Source organism: Pteropus medius, unplaced genomic scaffold (assembly GCF_902729225.1).
Source record: "Pteropus medius unplaced genomic scaffold, Ma_sr-lr_union100, whole genome shotgun sequence".
Lineage (NCBI taxonomy): Eukaryota > Metazoa > Chordata > Mammalia > Chiroptera > Pteropodidae > Pteropus > Pteropus medius.
The window spans coordinates 10868225-10892868 of NW_024342471.1; the positions used below are offsets into that span (position 1 = coordinate 10868225).

The 24644-nt window shown below is 49.6% G+C and overlaps 1 protein-coding gene across 4 annotated transcripts in view; it reads right to left on the bottom strand.

Moving 5' to 3' along the window:
• KIAA1755 (KIAA1755 ortholog) overlaps nt 1-24220 on the bottom strand; it is a 37795-nt gene extending 13575 nt beyond the window's left edge. For 2 of the 4 annotated variants that reach the window (XR_005653056.1, XM_039864317.1), the window contains exons 1-8: nt 23953-24219; nt 13426-13623; nt 8823-10173; nt 8134-8328; nt 6797-6920; nt 4171-4264; nt 3254-3340; nt 1536-1652 (exon numbers count right to left, since the gene is read on the bottom strand). Coding sequence is in view for 2 of the 4 variants with exons in the window: in XM_039864317.1 (XP_039720251.1) it covers nt 1536-1652; nt 3254-3340; nt 4171-4264; nt 6797-6920; nt 8134-8328; nt 8823-10173; nt 13426-13623; nt 23953-23955 (2169 nt within the window). In the remaining 2 variants the exon portion in view is untranslated. Of the gene's footprint in view, nt 1-1535; nt 1653-3253; nt 3341-4170; nt 4265-6796; nt 6921-8133; nt 8329-8822; nt 10174-13425; nt 15047-23952 lie in introns of those variants that run through there. The other 2 variants (XR_005653055.1, XM_039864316.1) reach the window with 2 other exon arrangements.
• Between the last annotated feature and the right edge of the window lie 424 nt (nt 24221-24644).

The following is a 24644-nucleotide window of genomic DNA, read 5'->3' on the forward strand; positions in this document are numbered from 1 at the left end:
TGAGGTGGGGCCTGAGAATGTACATTCGTAACAAGTTCCCAGGTGATGCTGACACTGCGGGTCCAAGGACCACAGCTTGAGAACCACTGGTGCTGGGAACGAGAGAGGGAAAAGAAAGACAGGCCTGAGCTATCTCCAAGCCAGTGGGGATACCTTGGGGGAGGAGCAGAAAGGGGGACTGAGAGGGTGGCGGTGAGGGAACATCCTCTGCTGGGTCCCACTTCAGCCCAGCTCCACCACTTACTTGCTGTGAGGCCTTGGGCAAGTGACTTAACCTCTCTGTGCCTCTGCTTCTTCCTCGGTAAAATGGATCACAGTAGTTCCTACCTTATAGGGTTGTGGAAGGATTAAATGGGTTCGTTGGTACAAGGCACTTAGAATAGCACCCAGCGCATAGTGTTAGCCGTTACTGTTGCCGGTTTTATATGCTGGTTCTATAGGTAAGATTTCATTTAAAGGGAAAAGTTTATAACAAAAATGTTAATTGGAGGCCTCTGGAGAAGGGAACTGGGGGTCTGGGAGCAAGTAGGAAAGGAGGCATTTCAGTATATACCCTTTCATACCATTTGAGTTTTGAACATACTGCCTATTTTAAAACAGATATGATTTTTGAAAATAAGACCACCATGTTATAGGCTGTCAGTACAGACCAGTGATTCTCAATAGGGGGTGATTTTGCCCCCCACCCCTGGGATATTGGTAAGGTCTGGAAACACTGGAAACATTTTAGTTGTCATAATTTGTGTGGTGGGCAGAGGCCAGGCATGATGCAAATCGTGCTACAATGCACAAGACAGCTCTCAAACAGAAAGGTAGGGTCTGGCCCAAAATGTGAATAGTGCTGAGGACAAGCAGCCCTGGTCTAGAGAAAGCCCGGGGGGCAAGGGCACTGGTGGGCATGGTTCCAGGGCGGTTTAAGCCAATAATCTGTGCTGTTGCTTGAGCCACCCTGTCCTGTGTGTTCTCACGTGTTAAACTGGGCATGGGATGCCCCCTCGCAGGCTGTGGGAAGGAGGGACTGAGAAGACACAGGAAAGGAGCCCAGCGCTGGCAGTTTCCTTATTTCCTCCCTCTTACAAGAGGGAGCACGTCTGCCTCCGCCACCAGACCTTGAGCTCCTGAGGTGTGGGGGTCCACAGAGCAGATGTCTGTACACTTATTTTCAGTTAACATAGACATAGCTCTTAGCACGTGCCAGGCAGTCTTCGAAGCTCTTTACCCACATTACTTCAATTACTGCTTACGATAGCCCCCTGAGTGGATACTATTTTTACCCCTTCATTTTATAAATGAGGAAAAAGACTCAGAGAAGATATATAACTTACCCAAGGCCACACAGAAGAGATGGGATTGGAACCCAGGCAGTCAGGCCCCAGAGCCTGAGCTCTCAATTGCTTCACTCTGCACCCTCATTATAAACGTTTGTCGAATGACTGGTATTGAACCTCATGGCGTGGACGGATCCATGGGGCGGGAGAGGGAGGGGAAAGAGAGAAGGAGTGAGGGTACGGGGTAAAGGCTGTGACGGTAGACACCTGGAAGAATTGCACCCACTCGCTGTGGCAGTAGGGAAAAGGGCCTTCCAGGGCTGCGGGCAGCTGGCCGGGGTCCACGTGGTGGCTGAGAGCCTTCAAAGAGGTCAGCACCTCTACCTGCAGACAAAACAAGCAAGTCGGGAGAACCAGGGAATTCGGTGTGGGAACAGATGTCGCAGAAGGTCCTGCCCGTGATCGCAGCCCCAGGACTACCCCGCCTCCTACAGGTAAGTCTGGCCCCGGCTTTCGGAGTTGCTTTCTCGGCAGTGGGTCTTCCCTGCGAATTCTGAAAATTCAAAATTTAGAACCAGCCCCTGGGTAAGGATGGCAAATAAACAGCCTAGCCTCTGCCCAAGGCAGACATCATTAATCAATCACAGCACTCGATCCTCTGATCCCCCAGCGTCACTCTGTACCAGCCCAGCTCTCCAGGCAGTGGCACAGATTGGTTGAAGCTGGCCCTTGTCGATTACAACTTCTTTGTAACCCTTATACTGTTCTCTGATGACTCACCAAGGTGCTGTCTCCTCCTTGAGGCTGTTAAGAAAGGTCATCAAATCCTAACAGTATCCCCTAAGAGAGTGGTCCCCAACCTTTTTGGCACCAGGAACTGGTGCTCCTATGAGAATCTAATGCCTGATGATCTGAGGTGACTCTGAGGCAGTAATGCTAGCGCTCAGGAGCGGCTGCAAATACAGATGAAGCTTTGCTTGCTTGCCTGCCGCTCATCTCCTGCTGTGTGGCCCGGATCCTAACAGGCCACAGACTGGGACTGGTCTATGGCTCGGGGAATGGGAACCCCTGCCCTAAGACATGGAGGAGAGATTAGGTGACTGCTTCTCCCAGTCAGTGAAATTTGAGGTTTATGCTACAAACAGCTCCAGATATCTAAGCTTGGGATCGGGTGGGGCCCACTAATTATCCCTGGTACTCAAAGTGTGGTTCATAGACCAGCATCACCTGTGGTTCATAGACCAGCATCAGTATCACCTAGGAGCATGTTAGGATGGAATCCTAAGCTCCATCCAGAACAAATTAATTGGAATCTGCGCTTTGATGAGATCCCCACGTGACTCGTAGGTACACTAAAGCTTGAAAAGCACATCTCTAGGTCATATACACTAAAGCCTGAAAAGCACATCTCTAGGTCATATGCCTCGTCACTAACCAGGAGGAAGAAGGAGGCCTTTAAAATCATTTCCTGGTGCCCACATTCATGATTATTGTACATGGCATTAATTAAAGGGAGCTGCCGGGCTCTTTTCTGCAAAGTCCCAAGTCAACTCTGCATCTGAATTGGAGATGCTGAGAGAAACTAGGGAGAGAAATACAGGAAGGTCAGGTAGAAAAGGCACCTCTGCCTCCTGCTTGCTGTGTGGCCTTGAGTCTCAGTTTCCCCACCTGAAAAACAAGGAGGGAGGGGTTGACTAGATGAAGCTTTTCAGACAGGTTGCATGTCACGTGCAGCTCTCAGTCACGTGGTGGTATCTATCAGGCATTGATAGGATTGCCAGAGAGAAATAATTCTGTGGCTGATTTGGCAATGCCTGCCATGGGGACAAGGCCAACGAGTCATAGCATCTGGGCCTTGTATTTCTTGACCAACATTACATTATTTCAGAGCCTCTCCTAGATCGTGACTTGTGTACTTCTTCACCCCAGCTCAGCAAAAGCCCAACATCTTCTCTCCACCTGGGCCGGCGCTGCCTCCTTCTCACCTGAACGTCAGGTAATGTCTCCAGTGGGATAGCAGTCTCCTTCTCCCCCAGGAAGAGCATGGCACGGATGGAGGTTGGGTCCAGAGCCTGTCAGAGAAAACCATATCAGAGCTGCTCTGCTCAGGCCTTTGCTGTGCCTCTGAGCCTCCCCACTAAGGCGCAAGCAAATGGGCCATGGGGACAGGGCAGGGGGTTCCCAAGGCTGGGACCCTCGTATGGTATGTTTGGAGGGTCAAACATTGGCTCTCAAGAGAGAAGCAGATCCAAGCCATGCGGCAAATTTCCTAGATGACCCGCCGCCTCTGGGCCTCGATTTCCCCATCTATATAGTGAAGAGACGAGGTGAGCATATACTGAACTTCGATTTGCTCTGCTGCCCATACCGGCTAGTTAGGAATCTCTTCCTTCCCCTGTTCTCAGTTCATGAGGGTCATGTGACCTAAGTCTAAGCCAGTCAGTGTGTCACATTCCCCTGAACCAATTGGGGCTAAGGAGACACAAAGAAACTTTTGCTGGGACCTCTGCGGAAAGAATCTCTCATTCTTTCTTACTGGACTTGAATGAAAGACCATGTGCAGTTAGAGCCAGACTGCCAGCAGAAGGGGGGCCTGGCTGAGAAAGAGGGTCACCCTCCCAGGAGAATAGGGTGGTAAATGGAGAGAGAAGAACTAGATCTTGGTGACAATATTTGAGCCCCCCAATCAAGCCTTACTCAAAGTTGGCTTCAACTCCTGGACTGTCAAGTCACATTAACTTTGTCTTTAAGCCTGTTTGGGCTGGGGTTTCTGGAGCTGCAACTAGGAGACCCCGCCTGGGAGCCCTGGACCCAGCTCTGAGCTCCCCGGGTTTCACAAATATCAGAAGGCCTCTGTTGCTCCCAAGACTGGTTAGGCTGATGCTCTCCACCTCCTACTCACCTGGATGGCCTGCAGGGCACTGACCAGCCCAGGGTGTGGAGGCTGCTTCCTGGCATCGATCACAACCGCCAGCCCCTTTGTTTTATCTTCTGGCCTGTGGGTGGTAAACAGAATTGACAGTCTTGCTGGATGGACCAGGCTTTCCAGCGGAAAGGACCTAGTGGAAGGCAAGGAAAACTGGCTGCTGGAAGCCTTGATTATTTCGTGGACTCTTCATCCTATAAGACCAAAATCCAATGTCCCTCCCTCAAAGAAGCCCTCCATGATCCTTCTGCAGAACCCATTGCTCCCTCTTCAGTGCTCCCACAGTACTTTGCACAGCCCTCTCTTACACCCTAACAATTATAAACTATAAGCTACTCTCCCAGTTGCAGTGGGTGAGTCACCCAGCATTCACCCACCCCTCTTGTGTGGACAGAACTCTCATTTTGTTCAAGAATCCCACTTCTTCCATATTACCATGGCCCCCTCACCCCCAGGGGCTAGTTTATGATTGGTTGAGACCAACAGGGACCCAATTCCTCTGATTGGCTTAGATAGGGGTCATGTGACATTTCTGGCCAATGAGATGTGAGGGAAAGTTTGCTGGGGGACTTCTGGAAAAGACAGTCTGTCTTTATAAAGTTCTTACAAAGAGCTATAAGGCAGAGACATAGAATGATAAATTGCCTTGTCAGATAAGACATTTCGAATTGGAATTTGTTAATTGAAACCAAAACACCTTCACTGGTTCACTCCGCACTTTTCAGTGATTACCTTAGGATTTCCCAAACTGGCCAGTTGTCAGAACTTGTTAAAATACTGATCCCTCACCCTCACCTCCACCCCATAACTGTCCCCCCCGCCCCCCAACACACACATCTGGCTGGCAGGTAAGGTGTGGGGCCAGGGAGTCTATGTGCTTTCAACTGCCCTCGCCAATTCTGACAATAAAGCAGGTTGGGAAAATAACCCCAACTGCCTTCAAACCTCACAACTAGTCAGTTCACAGACGAAAGCGGAGGTGGCCAGCATGAGGGTGGAGTTGTGGCCCTGCTGTCCTATCTGGTCACCTGGGTAAGTTCTTTCATCTCTCTGGGAGTCCATTTCCCATCTGCAAGTGGGGATAATACTCGTGCCAGCCTCCTGGCACTGTGGCGAGGACCAATCAATTCATTACTGTAAAGCACTCAGTAAGAGGGATATAAATGTTTGCTATTATTACTATTCTCCAAGAGGAAACTGAGGCACAGAGCGGCAATGTAGCTGTGAGAGGAGGCTCTCAGAAGTGACACTAGGTCTCTAACTTCATGTCCCACACCTCGCCTGCCACTGGCTATGCCCATGCTAGGAGAATGGTTTGTTCCACGCCTTCCTCCATCACCAGCCTGGAGGCCCCTAAAGCACAGGACCCAATGTGAGGAGAATCTGGGTCTCTAGAATGTCCCAGCACTAAGCTGGGCCCCAGAGCAGATGCCAGCAATTCTGGTTCAAAGCAGGAAGCAAGCCCAGCACACAGGAACCTCATGCACGCCACACTCCATGGTTTATGCTGCACTTCACACCCATTTTTTGTGACCACATTTGGATCTAAGAGCTCACCTGGTAATCCCCTTTAGTCAGGTGAACCTCAGAGAAGGGAAGTTACCACCCAAGGTCACACAGCAAGTCAGTGAGATTCCAGCGTTTTGTCTATCACGCTGGCCACTTCTCAGCACAGAAAAGGGGGTCCCATCTCCCTGTCAGGCCAGAAAAACCACTCAGCCTTGGAAAAGAGGAATAACAATTACTGGCCAGCAGGTGGCAGTGATGGCTCCAATGGGATGAGTTACGTGGAGAAGGTTCCAAAGGGTTCCATCAGTCCCTCCTCCCTCTACCCCCAGCAGCAGGATCTCTAGGTTGGAGTGGGGTCTATAACCATAGTCTCAAGCAAAAACCACTTCTGAGGCCACTCTGGCTGGAGCTGGGACTCAGAAGAAAAGATGGTGCCTCTTCTCCAGCCAATCCAACAGGAAGTCTGAATGGTGGTGGGGGTGGGAGTGTTAGAAATCAGCTGGGTCACTCATCATTCATTCACTCACTCATTCATCCTTCATTTGTTCAACAAATATTTATGATTCAGATGCCAGCTCAATTATCACCTCCTCAGGGAAGCCTCCCATGATGTCCCAATTGGAATTAGTCTCCCTGCCCTTCTCACTCTACAATGTGGTTCTTAAAAGGTGGTCTGCATTCCAGCAGCATCAGTATCACCTGGAAACTTGCTAGACATGCAAATTCTCAGGTCCCACCCCAGACCTACTGAATCAGAAACTCTGGGGGTGAGGCCCGGATCTATTTTAAGAGCCCTTCAGGAGAGTCTGATACATGCTAAAGTTTGAGAACCCTGTTTTCATCACCATACTAACAACCCCTTAGAATTGCTTGTCCACGGTTTGTTTCTTGCACACCATCTGTCTCCTTCACCAGCCTGAAAACCCCCAGTGGTGGGGACTAAGCATGTCCTGCTCTCCCTCCAGCGTCTGGCTTGGGACTGGCTCTGGGGACAGATGATTGTATGGAAGGATATAGTGTCTCTTCACTTGGTGCCTGGTCCTGGGCTCAGAGGTCAGAGGGGATGGAGTGGCCAGGTGGCCCAGCTTCTTACCTGGGGACAGTGCACAGGTAGGAGAGCAACTTGGTGACCTCTGAGATCGTGCACCATGGTGCCTCCCAGGCCTCCTGGGTGGTCGACACCAGAAGCAGGGGCCGCCCCACCTTGTCCCGACCGCCTGGAGGAGAGGGAACACACGTGCACAGTGAGAACTTTGGTAGCACTCTCTGTCCAAGAAACCTGCTCTGTGGCTTCCAGGCCTCTGCCTGAAATGCCCTTTCTCTCCTCCCTCTGTGAACGCTGAACTCTTATTCATCCATCCTCCAAGACCCAGCTGAAAATCCACTTCCACAGAAAGTCATCCCTGAATCCCTCCATGCAGAGGTGTGGCCTTGGCCTCCTCGGGATCCCCTCTGTCCTGGACTCCCTAGGCAGTAAAGTTCATGGAATGAGCTTTGGGGTCACGCAGATACCTGTTCTCCCACAGCCCCCTGTATGGCCACAATTTTTTTACACTGAGTTGTCATAACCTGTTGAATTTTCTCTGCCACTAGAATGTAGACTTCCTGACAACAGGGAATACATCAGACTTGTTTCCTGCTGAACCTTCAGTGCTAAACTCAGGGCCTGGCATACAGCAGGTGCTCGATAAATATTTGTTGCAAAAATGAATAAAGATTAAACAGGAATGATAATGTCCTCTGTATTAGATGCTGTTAATGCCCTATCTAGACTCCCTCATCAGGCCAGAGCACCCAGCAGTTTAAGTATTGGCTGTAAATAGCTCTTAAATGCCCCCTCCTCTGAAGAATTACCCTCTGCCGAACTGGATCATGGGCTCACTCTGCAATTCCATCCCAGGATAAGCCTGGACTGATGACCGATGGACCCAGGCAAAAAAAGGCCAGCCCCCTGCACCTTACCATAGAACCCGCTCTGAATTGTAATTCATGCCCCAGAGCTTCCCACCCCATGGGATCAGGCCACATCCTTGCATCGCCCCTCCCCCACCCTGCCCTGCTTCCCTCACTCCCCTTCTCCTGAGAGCAACCTTCAATAAAATAAATCACTTTCCCAAGGATCCCTGTCTCTGGCTCAGCTTCTAAGGGAACCTGACCTAAGACACACGCCTTGGGTGCCTCACTGAAAGTAGGATGGATGGACGTTTAGATGGGTAAATGGATGGATGATGGATGTTGGGATGGATGGATGTTTGGATGGACACCTAGAAACTGCTTTTATATAATCTAACTCCTTCATTGGAAAGACGAGGAGCCTGAGTCCCAGGGAGGCTCCATCCAGAACACAGGCCTCCAGAACTTTCCCTGTCTTCCCCCACAAACAGCAGCTGCCTCCCCTTCGGCTCCACCTGTCCCTATCATCCCGAGGACCTGGCAGGCACGCTATCCTGGAGTGGACAATCTCCACACTCAGCGCCCCAATCCTGGGCTCAGGCCCCGGTGGCTCATGCAGGGTGGGGCCTCTTTCTGGAGGGCCTGCAGAAGCTTCTGGGAAAGCAGCCTTTCCTCCGGTCAGTGGGCCCAAGTCAGCAGTCAGACCAGATGTTTTGGTCTGAGTTGTCCCAGCTGGAGAAAAGCAACAAAGAAAAGGGTGTTGAGCAAAAGACGGATTTACCCAGGGGAGATGTTTTCTCTTTCATCTTCTGACTACTAATTAAAGCTTACAACTATTTCTCTCTTACTGTTTGCCAGGCATTGTGCTAAGCTCCTTATTTCTGATGTCTCTTTGAACCTCAGAACAACTCTGTGAGGCAGGAGAGATCCCCATTGCTCAGAGAGGGAGACCTAGACTTTGAGAAGTTAAATCTTTGACCAAGGTCACTAAGCCAGTGTGTGGCGAGCCTGGGGTGTGGACTCGAGCTGTCATAACACAGTCACAGTACCTTGCTCAGTTCTAGACCCAAAAGACTTCAAGGCTTTTGACATGCCACCCAAAACTCTAAACTCCTGAGACCAAGCCAGCCCAGGTGGGTCTCTGCCCCGACTGCCTGTACCATCTTGTCACTTGATCCCATCCAGAGAATAGTTTCCCTGTTCAGCGGAATGAGTGGGCACCGTACCTTTCCCCGAGGACTTGGCTCGGTTGGGTTTGGGAGAGTAGAGTGAACACAAGACCTTCCAGGGCCCACTGTGCTGGAGCGAGGCTTTCCCCGAGGGCATGAGGGCTTGCCTCTGCCCCTTCAAGAAGGAGAATTTGAGCCCAGGAGTCGGGGATCTGGAGGAGGAGGTGTTTTGGCCAGGGCTGGCCTCAGGCTGGGGAAATCTCCCATTTCCCTGTTTAGTCCTCTTTTCCATCTCAGTTTCAAGGGTTGGAGCTGCAGGAGGAGAAGCTGGGCCCAGCCGGGGAGAGGACGCTTGTTTTGGTCCAGGCCTGAGCTGGACCATGTTCTCTGGGTTTCCCAGAGGTCCTTGCATCTTGGAGGCAGCTGGCTCTTCTGAGACACCTGTTCTGAGGCCAGAGGCACAGCGCGGTGTGTTCTCGAGGACATTGAGGTAAGGTTCTAGGGGCTGGCGTTCTGAGTTGTGGGAGGGGGCTTTATGGTTGACCTTTTTCCTCAAGCCCAAAACGCAGGGCTCCTCTTCCAAGCTTGCTGGCTTCACACAAGCCTTTTTTTCCAAGGAAGGTTCCCCATTGGCCCCCAAGAGAGGCAGCATCCTTTGAGAGGAAAGGATTTCCTTAGTTCCGGATAGCACCTCCAGTGCTCCTGAAGGACAGCCATTGGATGTCTCCGCTTCCCTCCTGGGAGACCCTCCTCTGCTCTCTTGGGAATCATCCAGGAGAGCCACATAATCTCCCTCCAAGTCTTGGCTGGCCACATCGTCCATCCTGAAGGCTGCCTCCCCAGGCCCAGCTTGCTCCACTTTGATGAGTCCTGGGTACTTGTTCCCATGTATCTTGCCCTTACCCTTGGCCAAGCTCTGGCCAAGAAGCATCGGGCTTTCTGGGGACCTGGCCTGGTGCAGCTCTTGAGGGCTGCTCAAATCGAGTGCCTCTAACTGAAAGGAATCCCCGGTCAGGGAGAGAATGGTCACTGCTTGGGGTGTGTCATCTACAAACTCTGGGCTGGTTATCTTGGTCCAGGGCACTGGGGCAATCCCCTCTTCTGAAGCTACCAGGCAGTTGTATAGGGGACTTCCCTCAAAGTCACCATTGATGGCCTCCAACCACTCTTGGGTGAAAAGTATAGGGTAGGACGATGTAGGAACAGGCTTTGTATCCACTGTGCGGAGGTCCACAGAGAGGCACTTGATCATAATGCAGACGGACTGCTCCTCCCGGGGCTCGACTTGTAGGTAGAAGTCACCTTGCCGCAATAAGAGGGGATTGAGGGGTGCCAGGTGGACCACAACTTCATCCCGCAGGCACAGCGGCCAGCCCTCGTGCAGGAAGAGGCGGTGTGAGTAGGGGGCCTACAGAGAGAAGGGGACAGCGTCAGAGAATCTGGCCCTGAAAGCCCCACCCATGGTCTGCATCCTTCCTTCTCCCAGAAGGAATCTTGAACAGGTAACACAGGAGAGGTACTTAGAACGCAGCATCTGAGGAGGCCCCACACTCAGGCCCCATGAGCTGCACGGTCCTGAGAGTGGGCACCTCTGAAATGTTGCACCTTTGGTGCCTCTTGCCTCACTCTATTCCCGGCCCTGACCTTGAAAATACTTGCTAGCCTACTGGCCCGAAGGAGAAAAGCTCCGAGTGTGAGGCACTAGTTAGCAAGTGCCTCCCCCACGAGGATCGTCCTGCTGACTCGTGCTCCCCCCTTCTCTCCAACTGTCCAAACGTCCTCTCAGCCCAGCTCAAGCCTCAGCCCTCCCCGTTAGGGAGCCATGAGTTCCAAGGTCTGAATTGCTTATTTGTGCAAATAACTTAACTCCTTCGAGCCTCGTTTTCTCTATCTGCAGATAGGAATAATGATACATATTGGTATTATTGGGCTGGTATGAAGATGACGTGCAATAATAAATACAATTTTTTTTTTAATTCCTGATACAATCCCTGGCATATAATAGGTAGATAGATGTTCAATAAATATGAATTCCCTCTCCCTTTGACAACATTTCCTTTTGGGAAAATTGTGGGGCTTTTCAATTAAAAAATGAAAAGTTCATTTATTGCTTTTATACCCTTCTCTTTTTAAGTAGAGAGATTACAAAAGTGAAGTAGAAGCAACGCTGAGTGGGAAGTCAGGACATCGGACCCTGCCAGTAACTTGCTGGATGACCCTGAAAAAGACATTCCACTTCTCTGGGCCTGTATATGTATTATTTATTTGTTTATTTATTTTGTATTAGTGGTGACAATATAGCAAGTGAGGCAGAACTTTTAACTTTTTTTAAACAGAAGGTACCGACAACTCCGTGTATAGGTAGACACAGCAAGTCATCCCGTGGCTTGAGCCAGCCTCTACCTAGTGATCCCGCTTAGCTGAGCTTCTTCACTGGGCTGTGCGGGACCAGTATTCAACAGTGACACCCTGTGTCAATCACAGAAACAACACTCTACCGGACTGACAAGTCTTTCTCTGCCTGGCCTTTGGACAAGAGTCTAATTCCTGTAGACTGAGTAAATCCAGGATAATCTTATATAATTCGGATGTGTATGGGGTGACACTGAACTTCTGGCTAATTAAGCGGATGTTTCCTTGAATTACTAATTGGAGAAATAATGAGGTCAGACCATACTTGTACCCCAAAGTGATAAACTAGTTCACATCAGTTACATTGTAGATCTGGCTCCCTCAGAAAAGCTTCAAGAGTCTGCAGGTTATTCTACCCTGTTCACTTAGACCTCTGCTGTTTGCAATATGCTTTCCTCATCTTTCCACTGAATGAGACAACAGCCCGGCAACGGCGCCGTGGTACAAATAACAAAGCACTATAGAGATGACAGTTATGACCATTTTATTTGACTCTCATGAGAACTCAGGGGTGCAGCTAGTTCAGGCATTATTATTCTCACTTTACTTACATGGAAATTGAGGCTTAGAGAGGTAAAAGAATCGGCTTGTAGGTCACACAGCTGATAAGCTGAAAAAGCAAGACTGTGCTTAGACCTTCACGTTTGCGGTCGCCTGTGTCTGTCCCCACTAGACTTCCTCTCAGGGTGGCTGGCTGCCTCTGGGTACTGGTGGTTACAAAGGCAGACTTTGAGGCTGGCACATTCTTATTTCAGATGGAGAAAGGAGGAAGTAGGATAGTAACAGGCAGCAGCTACTGAGCACTTACTGCATGCCAGGCTCCGTGCTGCACGTGTCTGTGCGGTAGGTACTGCGTTATTAACATTTCCTCTTTCCACACAAGGAAACTGAAGCTCAGAGCAAAGACATGATCCCCCACGTTTACAGTGATGAAGAGTGGATTTGAATTTGGCATTTGTATAGCCCTGAGGCCATATTGTTAATTTTACGCTACTATCCACCACTCTGAGGTGACACAAATTCACCTATAATTAAAGTTGACTATAATTAAAAGATGTAGTTTTAACGGCCACATAAAAGAAGTGGGTGGTCATATAGCTTGTTGGGGAGAAGGAATAAGGATGGGGAAGGATGTGCATGAAATAATGTAATGTGAATATGCAGGAGTTGGCTGCAAATGTTTCAGTGAGAATCTTCCTTCTCTTACAATAACAATGAATGTGTATGAAACTCTATATGCCAGGCACTGTGCTAAGCACATTAAATGAATGATTTTAGTTCCAATCCAGTCATCTCTAATTCTGGCTCCTAAGCCTGAACTTCTAACCACAGAGTCAATTTCTTTTTACCACTGAAATGATGAACATGGTCCCATCTTTACACGTTACGCTTGATGTGCCTTGTCCCTGACAGGCATCAGCAATTCAGGAAAGGCTGGTGGGACCTAAGAACCTCTTAGTGGTTCTTGAGGCTGGGGTGGCAGGAGGGTGAGCATTAAATAACAGCACAGCAGGGTACGGTCAGCAAATCTATGAAGGGTGTGGGCAAGTTCCAGCAGTGGGTATCTGAGGGTTTGGTCTCCAAAGGCCTTTCCCCACCCTTTTCTTAAAATAGTCTCCACCCTCTGACCATAGAGGTAGGCGTATGACTCTAGCCTGGCCAATCCTGGTACTCCATTCATCTGGCAGCAGTGATTGGTCCAGGCGTGGACATAGGACCCAAGCCTGACCAATCAGTCCCTGGGCTCCAGGCTTGTGGGAACGCCTAGCCTGTAAGAATGACGCTGGCAAGCAAGAAGCAGAGCCAAGAGATAGGGACCTTCAGGGGATTGATCAGTGAATTAACTCAGGTCTGAGGTCTGATCACCTTGCCTGGGTCTGTCATTTGCAGCCAATGAGTCCTGCCTAAAACACTTTTCTTTCCATTTTGCCCCAGGAGAGATCTGAGTTTGAAGAAGTCTCCTGGGAAGAAAGTGAGAGGCCTGAGGACTCAAGGGCTCCAGGAAAGGTCTGGAACATTCTCTTCTATTTCCATTGAAATTGCCCCACTTCAGCCAAGACAGCCTGATGATGCCCACAATGCCAGACCCAGGGCAAGCTCCTGGGGGCCAAGGAACCCACAGGGAACCCTTTATCCAGACCTTCCTCCCCGCTAGCGAAAGTGCAAATGTGATAGATTCCTAGATGTCAGAGAATAAAGGGCCAAGTGACCTTCCCGCTCCATTGGGAGGGCAACCCTTCCAACTTACACAGGCTGCTTCTCGTACTTGCTCACACAGGCGCTTGGCAGGAATCAGGAAGTCCAGGAGGAAGCTCAGCCCGTCCCCCCGGAAGTCCGAATCGAGTAGATGGAACACCTGTCCCAGGACAGTGGGTGCCGTGGCCTCAAAAGGAGGATAGAGGCCCGCCAGGGCATGCTGGATGGCTGTGTCCAGGGATGGGGGGTCCTGTAGGGACAGAGGGAGAAGATAAAATGTGATCATAGCAGTAATAATAAGGATAGTGCCCCCTTCCCCAGGCCCCATATGACTAAGGCCCTTACTAACTCTCTAATCTCCTCTCCTGCCCTCTCCCCCTCACTCACTCCCTCCAGCCACACTGGCCTTTATTCATGGTCCTCAAACACACTCGGCACAGTCCCACCTCAGGGCCTTTGCGCTGGCTGTTCCCACTGCCTAGAATATTCTTCCTCAAGACATCCTCATTCTCTCACCTCCTGCAGGTCTTTGCCTAAATGTTACCCACTGGTCTAAGGCCGAGTGGAGAAATTGGGGGAGGTTGCCAGGTCAGGGCCAGAGGGAGGAGAGGTCAGCATCCCCACATCCCACCACCTGGCAGATCTGCAGACCTGCCATTTGAAGCTAAGCCATCAGTGGAGCCCAGCCTAGATCTGACAACCCCCAGTCAGCATGCAGGTGCCTAAGTGATAATAACTGATGGATGGTTTTTATTATTGAGTTTTGGAGTGGCTTTTTATATAGCAATAACTAATTGATACGAGTTGATATAATTGATAAATGAACTCCAGTGTCACATATCCAGCTACCTTCTAGATCCCTCCCCTAAAGGCCTATCAGACGCAGACCATCAATACATCAAACTCAACTCAATACCTTCCTAAGTTTACCCCTGCTGCCATGTCCCTACCTCAGTGATGGCACCACCGTCTAGTCAGCTCCCAGGCCAGAAATCTGCTCATCATCCTACCCCCTACTCCTGCCTCCGTGGCCAGCAAACAACTCTCAGCCATGCCTTTTACAGTCTTCTCGCCTCCGGCAGCTCACCAACGTACTCCTTCTGCTCTGTTTCCCTGCCCCCACCCTGACCCAGGCATCTATCACCTGTTCTGTTGAACCACCTCTTCCTTGCCTTCCAACCTCTAGTCAGCTTCGCTTCCAGCCATTCTCCATCAAGACCTTAGAGTGACCTTTCTCAAATACAAATCTGATCTCCTCAGTCTCCTGCTCAAAGCCCTCTAATGTTCCCCACTGCCTCCAGGCACTCAGATGCCCCGTGATCTTGCCATCGCGTACCAATCCAGCCTCACCTCCAGCCTCAGTGCCTCTCTCATGCTTCTACCGCAATGACATACGCATTCTCTCACTCACCTCCAGGACTTCACACAGGCTGTTCCTTCCCCCAGGATGCCTTTCGCTTCCACTCCTTCACCTGGCTAACTCAGTCTCATTCTTCAAGATTCAGGTCAGCCCGCATCTCTTGCAGATTTTTCTCTGATCTCCCTCCCTTCTTCCCCCAGGTCAGGTGTCCCCTTTTCTGGGCTTCTGTGGTGTCCCTATCACAGTGGTTCCCTCACTGATTGCTGTCTGCCTCAGTGGACTCTGGGCTCCCCGAGGACAGGAATGGTAAACAGAATAATGGCCCCAAATATGCCTACATCCTAATCTCTGGAACCTGTGAACACGTTACCTTCCGTGGCGAAGAAGAATGAATGTTGCAGGTGGAATAAAGGTTGCTGGCCTTAAAACAGGGAGATCATCCTGGATTACCTAGGTGGACCCAATCCAATCACAAGATTCCTCAAAAGTGCGAGAGGGTGCAGAAGAGGCGAGGGTCGGAGGGAAATGTGACCATGGAAGAATAGTCAGAGAGGTGCAATGTGGCTGGCTTTGAAAAGGGAGGAAGAGCCAAGGAATGCGGGCGGCTCCTACAAGCTGGAAAAGGCAAGCGACATGTTCTCCGCAAGAGTCTCCAGAAAAGAATGCAGCCTGCCAACACCTCGATGTGAGCCCAACGAGGCCTGAGTGACTTCTGATAATCAATTGGTGTTGCTTTAAGTTACGAAGTCTGTGAACATTTGCTTCAGCAGCAATAGAAACACAGCCAGCACTGGCTCCTATTCCCCTAGAGTCTTCAGCCCCAGGCACAAAATAGGTGCTCAGTAAGTGTCGTAGAAGGATAAGTACGATGTCCCTCTCTCAACCATGGTCTTCCCATCTGTAAAATAGGCAAGTCAGACAAGGCCAGAGGTTTTCACCCAGGTACAGTAATATAATCTATGGTTATGATTTCCAGCTCTTACGAAGCCTAATGGAAGCCATTCTGGTTGCCCTAGACTGGTTGAAAGCTCTGAGTCTATTTAACATTCAGGGATGTAAAGGAAGAGGAGAATAAATGAGAATCTTCATTTTTATAGATGAGGCATCTGGAGATAGATAGGGAAATAAAACAGGAACTTAGAGGAGGAAAAAGATGACATTTCTGAATCTTAGAAATATTCTAATGCCAGGAGGCTGTAGAACAGGGGACACCAGCCCAGAGCATGTAAACATAAGTCAGTGTCAACACCGTCTTTGGTACTCACACTGAGCACAGGGTAGGTCCTTTATCACTATTTGCAGAATGAATGGATGGCTGTCTATAGCCCCCACTCCGAAGGAAAGAAGGTCCTGGCACTGTCCTGGCCGTAAGCTCAGAGGGGACGATGTAGCACATGCCCAGAAGGGGCTATTTTCACATTGAGGTGGGGAGGGGTCTTCAATTTGGCAGACTGGTTGTCTCAATTGGCCTGGTAACCTCTTTCAATGCCCCTCCAAGTAATGTCAAACCCCAACAGTTACCCATGCAATTCTAATGACAGTGGTGAGAATGGGAACGGGAGCTGGAGGCCATGTCTGCCATCCGAGAACACAGACACACGACGCCTTCCCCACTCCACCCGGCCTCTCCCAGGGCACTGGCTCCCCTGGGCTCCACTTCACCGTGCCGCCTGGGGTCGGTGCTTTCCTTCTCTGGGTCTCTTTCTTCGTGTCCCATGGAGTCGGGCGAGGTGTGTTTCATTTTGTTTTCAGAAATTTAATCATTCACTGTCACCTTCATGAATTTTAGCATATCCTAGTACCATTTGTACTCTTAGCACTTACTGTTTTTCTTCAAATCCACTCACTTTAAAAAAAAAAAGAAATTACATAATTGCATTTTAAAGGGAGACTCTCTGTTACCATACTGGTTATGAGAATAGAGCCCGAGTTCAAGTTCTGGCTCTGCCGCTTACTGATTACGGGACTGGGCAAGTTATTTAACTATTTGCCTCCATTTCCTCCCCTAAATTTCCTCCCATCAGTACCTCTCTGAAAGAGTTGAGCTAGATTGAATGAAATAATACACGTAAATCCCCTGCACAGGACTAGCACTTAGTAGGTGCTCATTAAGCAACAGACATCACTGCTATTTTTGTGGTCATATTATATTATTATTATACCACCACTTGAAATGGAAAAATCAGTATCAACTGCTACAAATAGAATGAAACTCCAGAAATAAACCAATGGTGCACTGGGTGGTTTTTATATTATTTTATTTAAATAAATATATGTATATTTATTATTAGAATAGCTAAAGCATATTTTTACATAAGTCATGTAATATATAACCACATAATAAATGTGCACTTGTTATATAAAATATATTTTATTTTTAATTTTTCTGTTTCTATAAAAATAAACTTTTTTAAGAAATAAAAAGTAAGTAATGAAAACAAATTCTGGGGACATCTGGTCACCTCCTGAAGGCCCAGTAAGTCTTTCCTCTTTCTTTCTTCCAAAGTAAGATTGCCATGCATTGGAAATGTGTTAAAGACATCATCCCAGAGGGAAGTTTTCTCTCTGGGTCCTCAAAAGGTCAGAGGAGAATTCAAAAGGGACTGACTCTCTCCCCACATGATTCCATGTTATTTAGCTTTAGTCTGTGACAACGTGCGTCCCAACTGCTGTCTGTATCCCAACCTCTGGGAGCAATGAGCTAACCCAGCTCTGCCTTGATGTGCCTCAGTTTCCCCATCTGTAAATGGGGATTCTAGGTCCTATCCTGTCTCGCTCAGAGGCTGTTCTGGAGATACAAGAGATAACAGGTGTAGGGCATCTTGGGAAAAGTAAAAAGTGTTACTGCTATTGTTATTTTTATTGCTTATTATTTATTTTTATTCATCATGTCAGGCAAAGCTCAAGTCACAGCCTCTGTGCAAAGATATCTTCCCTCTCCTGGTCTCTTCCTGAATCTACTACCGTCACCCCAAGAATAACAACAGTCTCCAGGCACCTACTGTGCCCCAGGCCCTCTGCTCACACCCACTTGCTTAGCCACACGATGATACTAGAAGCTAAGTAGAAACACTCCATTTTGCAGATAAAGAAACTGAGGCTGATCTTGCCCAAGATCGGAGAGAAGGAGACAAAGCCAGGTTCCAACCCAGGTCTGGATCAGCCAAGTCTGCTCTCTTCCCCTGTAACCCGGTGCCTTATCTGCTTCGGGGCCACCAGTCTTGGGAATGGCCTTCCCAGCTGCCTGTCCTGTGCTGTTTCCAATGAGTCCTAAAGAAGCTGTTTACCTCTCACAGACCAAGGCTCACAGTCTAGGACGCCCTTGGCTTTCACAAATTGGCTCAGCTGCCCACACACACTGTAACCGTTTAAGAGGCAGCCAGTAACGAGGAAGAATGTTCCAAGTTAACGGGACTCCGAGCCCTTGGCCAGAGCATTACCTGTTATAGGCCTGAACCCCAGGGGCTCATAAGCTCAAGTATTGGGGGAAGCATGCCGTGAAGGGGCCCAGGAGGCTGTAGGAAGGAAAGCTGGCCACTCTCCACTCACGATTACCCGGGCAGCCTAGCCTGGAACCACAAGAACCCAAACACCGTCAGCCAGACATGGGCCCCTCGAAATGATTTTCGTGAAACTTAATCGACATGTTTCCATTCCTTCCCAGTGAGCGCAGCCTGGCTGGGCCTTTAACTGCTCCTCAGCAGAAGACAGTGTGAGGCTGGAAAGGAAGAGGCGAGACAAGCCAGCGCCAGTCTGCGGCCTCTGGTTCCCCCCGCCCCTGCAACCCGGAGCCAGAGAAGGAGGCCGCAAAGGGAACAGCCGAACCCGGCCCACAGGGCTGGCACCTATGTGATGCTCATGGACCTTCCCAAGGACCTCGTATGGTGCCAAAGGACATAGAGAAGCATCTGTTTCCAGCAGTTCCATCCGGGCGTGGGAAGAGAGGAGTCAGGTTTTTGTACACTTCTGTTTCAATGTCTTTGCAATGAGCCTCTATTATTATTGTAATCTTAACATAGTAAAATAAACAAATATGAAGTGCACAGGTTGATGCCTATTCACCTACGTACGTACCCCTATAACCACTACCCAGGCCCATATACAGGATTTCTACTACCCCCGAAAGAGGCCCCTCTCAGATGGCACCGCCACCCCAGGGGTTACTCCTCTTCTGACTACCGGAATTTTTTAAAGGAAAAATCCCCACACGTTCTGATCTCCACCGTGGAAAACGCATGCCAGCCAAGAGGCCATCCAAGAGTGTTCACTATGGCTCCCCCTGAGGGCTGCAAGGGCCAGGGTCATTGTAAGGCACTGTTTTCATTTTCTTTATAGTTTGCTGGATTTTCCAAACATTCTGTAACCAGCTCGTAGAGCTTTTATCGAGAGAAAAATCAAAGTGTTATTGTGTGGTTTTTAAGGCTGGTCCTCTTTTTAAATGGTCTCACCAGATGTTGTTAGTCAGGCCTTCTGAAATGTGGGCTGAACTTTTCTTATAGGTCCAGATTTACCCATTTGCTTCACCAGGCAAAGATCTTATAATCACTTAGCATCGGCACCTCCTAGCTCGGAAAGACAGAGTTGAGAAGAGCCCAGGTTGGCACTGTTCTAGGGCTGCCTTCAACACCCAGTCTCCTTCGTAGCAGAAATGCTTAGGGAGGATGGGATTCCACCTTTGACTCACTAGGTGACCTTGGCCTCAGTTTCCCCATGTGTAAAATAGAGGCATTGGGCTTTTTTACCTCCAGCAAGGCCATTCTAGAATTCAAGGTATCATCAGGTCCAGAAAGGTTCAGAGTTAGGCTGTAGTTTCTAAATGAGATCAGTTAATCCTCAGTTGGTGAGAAAGTTTAGAAAGCTCTGCCTTATCTATCTACCTACTCAGGCCCAGGGAGAGTCTAAACCAGCATCCACAGATGTAAATGCCTACAGGGGCCTGACAGGTGACATGCAAGACAGAGTGAGCCAAGTGTGAGAAGAGAAGACAACCCCTCTAGCCCTTTGGTGAGAAGTCCCTGGCAGTCATCCTTGGTGTCAGGGAAGCAATAGGGAGTAGTGGGGCCTGAGGCACATGCCCCATCTCATCAGCTTTAGTTGAGTGTCGCCTTAACCCAGCATTGCCTAGTCTACTGATATTTTAGTAAAACCTCTCATTTTTTTATAGGGCGGCCAAAACAAACATATCTGTGAGCCAGGTACAGCCCAGTAGGTGTCAGGTTGTGACCATTAGCCTCAGCTACCGGAGACACTCCTCTCGAACTTCTCCAGGCTGAAGATTCTAAAACCAGCATTCTGTTGCTCTGGCTGCCAAGAAGTTCTCACTCATGTCCAACCTTCTCCTGCTTTAAATCCTTTTTATTTTTGTGTGGGTGGAGGTATGAGTGAGAATTGGCTCCTATTAAAAAATTAAAAAAAAGAACTTTCAGAAACTGGAAAAACAGCCCAGTCGCAGTGAACCAAGAAGCAAGTGGGTGTCAGAAGACCCACGTTCAAGTCCAGCTCTGTCATGTATCATCCGTGTGACCTTCGGCAGATCGCTTCAACCCTGGAGCTCACCATTTCCCACCCAAAACACGTAATAACGATTACAACCAGAACGTCTTCTTACTGAGCAAGTCTTCTGTACTGGTGCTTATACTAAGCACTTTCCACACATTATTTTATTTCATCTTCCCAAGGAGTCTATAGGGTAGATATTTTTATTCCCATTTCGCATGTTAAGAAACTGAGATCAAAGCTTTACTGCCAGTAAATGGTAGAGCTGGGAGATGAATCCGTGTAAATAACTACCAGCTCCTTTGCCTCTTCCCCAGGCTCCCTGCCACCAGGCCAGGCTTCCTTTGGCCACTGCAGTGGCCTTTGGGACTCTCCACTGGTCAACAACTTCAAGCAGCTCCCGATTGCCTTAGCAACTCAGACTAGCATTGGTGGCCTAAGAGTCTACACCCAGCATCCCTTTCCTGCTTCTTCTAACACCCTTGACATACTAACCAGGGCTTCCCCATCACCCACATCCTGCATGCACGAGTTTTTCGTGCTGTTCACAGGTCCTCATTTATTGTTTTCTTAATATTGTTTATTATTTACTTCACATTTGTCTCTGTGTCAATTCGTTTTTCAACTTAAATCTATTCGTATTTATTATCATGTATCTGTGTTGTTTAAATCACTTCCTAACATTTGCTAAATTGAGAAGCCGAAAATTAAAAAAAATATTCATCCAAGGGCCATCGAAAGTCTCTGCTCCAAGGACGCGTGGTGGGTGCCCCATTTTGGGAAGCATACATCCCTCCCTGGACCAGGAGAGCTCCCCCCACCCTTTAGAGACCTGTTCCACCTGTATCTCTTCTCTTCTCATGACACGTGTGCTTCCAGGCAAAGGGACGGACTCCCTCTGGCCATCACACAGCACAGAATTCTGTGAGTAAGGCTGCCTTCCCTATGGACTGTAAGCCTCCAAAGCAAGAACTACTAGGGCTTACACATCTCTCCCCCAGGTCCTTACAAAGGGCCTGGCACACAGCAGGTGGTCTCGGGGACCACACGAAGTCGGTACTCTGGCAAAGTGGAATGAATAGAATTGGACTCAGCCAGTTTTTCTCAAAGTGTGGGGTGGTATCACAGGTGGCCCACACGACGATCTGGGGAGGACGTGAACTCATTATGAAATCACAGTGAGAAAGTTACTTCAGTTCTCTTTCGGTCCCCTTGATTGGCAGTCCCCAATCTTTTTGGCACCAGGGACAGTGCTCCTATGAGAAACTAATGCCTGATGATCTGAGGTGGAGCTGAAGCGGTGATGCTAGCGCTGGGGAGTGGCTGCAAACACAGATGAAGCTTCGCTCCTTTGCCACTGCTCACCTCCTCCTATGTCACTCGGTTCCTATAAGGTCACAGACCAGTACTGTGGCCTGGGGATTGGGGACTCCCTGCTCTTGATGACATGGAACAGAAAGTCTCAGTTCATTGCCAGCATTTCTTAAACACCTCTCAATACCTCGTCACTACTCTTTTTAACAAAAAGAAAGTAGTCTTCAAGATGAGCCAACCTCATTCAGCCAGAATTTTCTAACACAGATTTGCCTTTGTTGCACATGTTTTTATAGTTATTACCTATTCTGACAATGGATACTGGTTTTTCAAGGCCATGATGTGAAATTTCCTATTTAAATATATTTTTAAGTTTATAAAGTACATTGATTTAAAGAAAAATATTAAGCAAATAATAAGTAGTAGCTTTATTATTTTCTTATAATACCTTATCCAGTATTAAGTGGATATGTAAAAACTATTATGATAATACTAACATTTTGCGAATGTGGGATAAATTCTAAACCCCTTTGTCATAAGATGCTCTGAAACTGGGCTGCCCCAGAATACTAGATAGCTATTCATCAAATCATCCCATGAAAATTACAACTCTGATGGGTGCCATGAAGAAGAGATTACAGCATGCTAGAGTGAGAGTTGGGAAAATCAGGAAAGGCTTTCCTGAGGAGGTGACATTTGGGCAGAGATGTACGGGATGAATAGAATTCATTAGGGGAAGGGGTCCCACCCATACTTCCTTTTGGCAGGAGGGAGTATGAAAACTATGAGGCTCTGAACGAAGGTCAGAGTGTCTGGAGCACAGAGGTTAGGCCAGACAGGTGGGCAGGTGATAACCTTTAATATTTAAGGGCAACAACAGGAGGGAGATCTGTCCATCATTCCCATTCAGGAAAGAGTTGCTCATTCTTTGAGAGGGCCACCTAGTGCCTCGCCCTTGGTCTTAGGGTCTGGGGTTCAGCAAAGAGTTTCTGAATTCTAAAACTAATAACTAAGTTATATCCAAAATCAGGCAAGTTTTGCAAATACCACTTGGCGCAGGTGGCTCTGGGGTGGCCATGATAGCCGAGGATAGGTTCATAATTCACACTGTCCTGACTCTGACTTCCTGGTAGGGTGACCTTAGGCAGCCACCTATGCTCTCAGATCCTCAGGTCTCCATCTGTGGGGTGGAGATACCAGCAGGTTTACTCTTAAAGCTGCTGTGAGTTACACGAGCTCCTGCATGTAAATGACCGAGAGCAGGGCCTTGCCTGCGGTGAGGAGTGAATAACATTAGCTTATTCACTTCGATGATTATTGTCGAACAGTTCCAAGAGCAACGTGTGTGTACACCTGCCCTGCTGGTGTATGAATTTAGGAGCCTGGTTTTGCAATATGTCTGTGTCATGTGCCCATATTCTAGCAGTATGGGAGAGCAGGTGGACATGTATGAGAGGACACGTGTGTCCGTGTGAACACATCTCTATATAGAATTCTTCTGTGTGTGGATGTGCTCATAGTGAAAACCCACACAAATTCAACACGGTAGATCACAGTCAAGGACTTAAAGCCTTGGTCTGTCTTCACAGCCCGTTTCCAAGTTCCCCATCTCCTGCGAATGGGTGTGAATCCGCCCAGGACTGCTGAGCCTGTCTGGAGCTGGGTTGGGATTCCCTGAAAACAGACTTTTCTTTCATTCTCTGTCCAAACACACACACGCGCGCGTGCGCGCGTGCCTCATCCCAACCTTCTTGAAGTGGGATGAGGAAGTCACAGTATGGAGGTTTTGTTCTCCCTCTGTCCCCTCCTGCAGGCCTACCTCCCACCCAGTTCCCACGGAAGCACCTCAAGTTGGCACAATATGCATATCTGACTTCCCTGCCCTGAGTCTAAAATAGCAAAACCATCCCAAGTTTTGGTGAGCAATGTCTTCCTCTCTACTCTGCACCCTTAACAACCCCCACCCCACCCCGCCCTGCTCTGTGCCCTTATTGAGTTGAGAGGGGCCTTTAACCCCCATCCACATCCAAACCCTAGCAGGACAGTGGGCATGTCTGACGCTCAGCCCAGGTCTGAAATGCAACACCACAGCAAGTTTGCTCCAAGGCCCAAGAGCAAGGATTCCAGCTCTGATCTAGGCAGTGGCATAGGGCAATAACGAAGTTTACAAGTCATCGTCTCACACCATCTACTTTACATCCCAGAATGCAGAGAGGCCATCACCAGGGATAGGTTCCTGTACCCCCCTACTACCTCGCCCCTGCTCATTGGGGGCAGTTAAGCACAGAGCCGTGGCAGGCAACTGAGGGTCGTCACAGCATAAAAGGTTGGGGTCGGCCCTGGACATCCCCTTGAGGGTCCCGCCAAAAGAATATAGAGGGAGGTGGTCCAGGCCTTGGCAAGCGTTACCATGGTGATGGGCTATAAGCGGCGACGGCTGCTCCTCTCTTGCGCACGGGGTCAGTAGGTCCGTGGGTCCGTCTGTAGGGTGCAGCCCCCGGCCCCCGCCTAGCACCGGAGCCCTCCGGCCTGGGGCTCCAACCCCAGCCTCTTCTCCAGGGGGAGGCGGGAGAGACAAGGAGAGAGACAGAGAAAGGAGGTGCCCGAGAGACGGGCGAAACCTGGACTGGAGACACAGAGAAACGAGAGAGAGACGCGGGCGGCGCTGCCGGGCCACCAACGAGGGGCGGCCGCGGAGGCGGGGCGGGGCGGGGCGGGGGCTGCCGGAGGTCCCCTCCCGGGTCGGAGCGCGGCCCCCCGCGTGGGACTCGGCGGCGCGACGGCGGCCCTTTGTGCCGGCGCCTCGCCTCCGCCCCGCGCCCTGCCGCGCGCGTGATGAGAACCAGGCGCCCCGCTCCCGGCTCGAGGCCGCGCCGGCTGCCAAGGGGAGCTCGAGCCGGCCCGCCGCCCTGTCCTACCCGCCCCTCCTCTTCCTACCGCGCTCCCGCCTCCACCTCGCAGCGCCACCCGCCTGGACAGCCCCCATTTACAGACTGGCAGACCGAGGCACAGCCTGCTGACTTCTGAATGAGACCCGAGTTCGAGTCCGCCCCTCGCCCACTTCCTAGTTGAGGGATTTGGGCCGGTGACTAACTATCTTA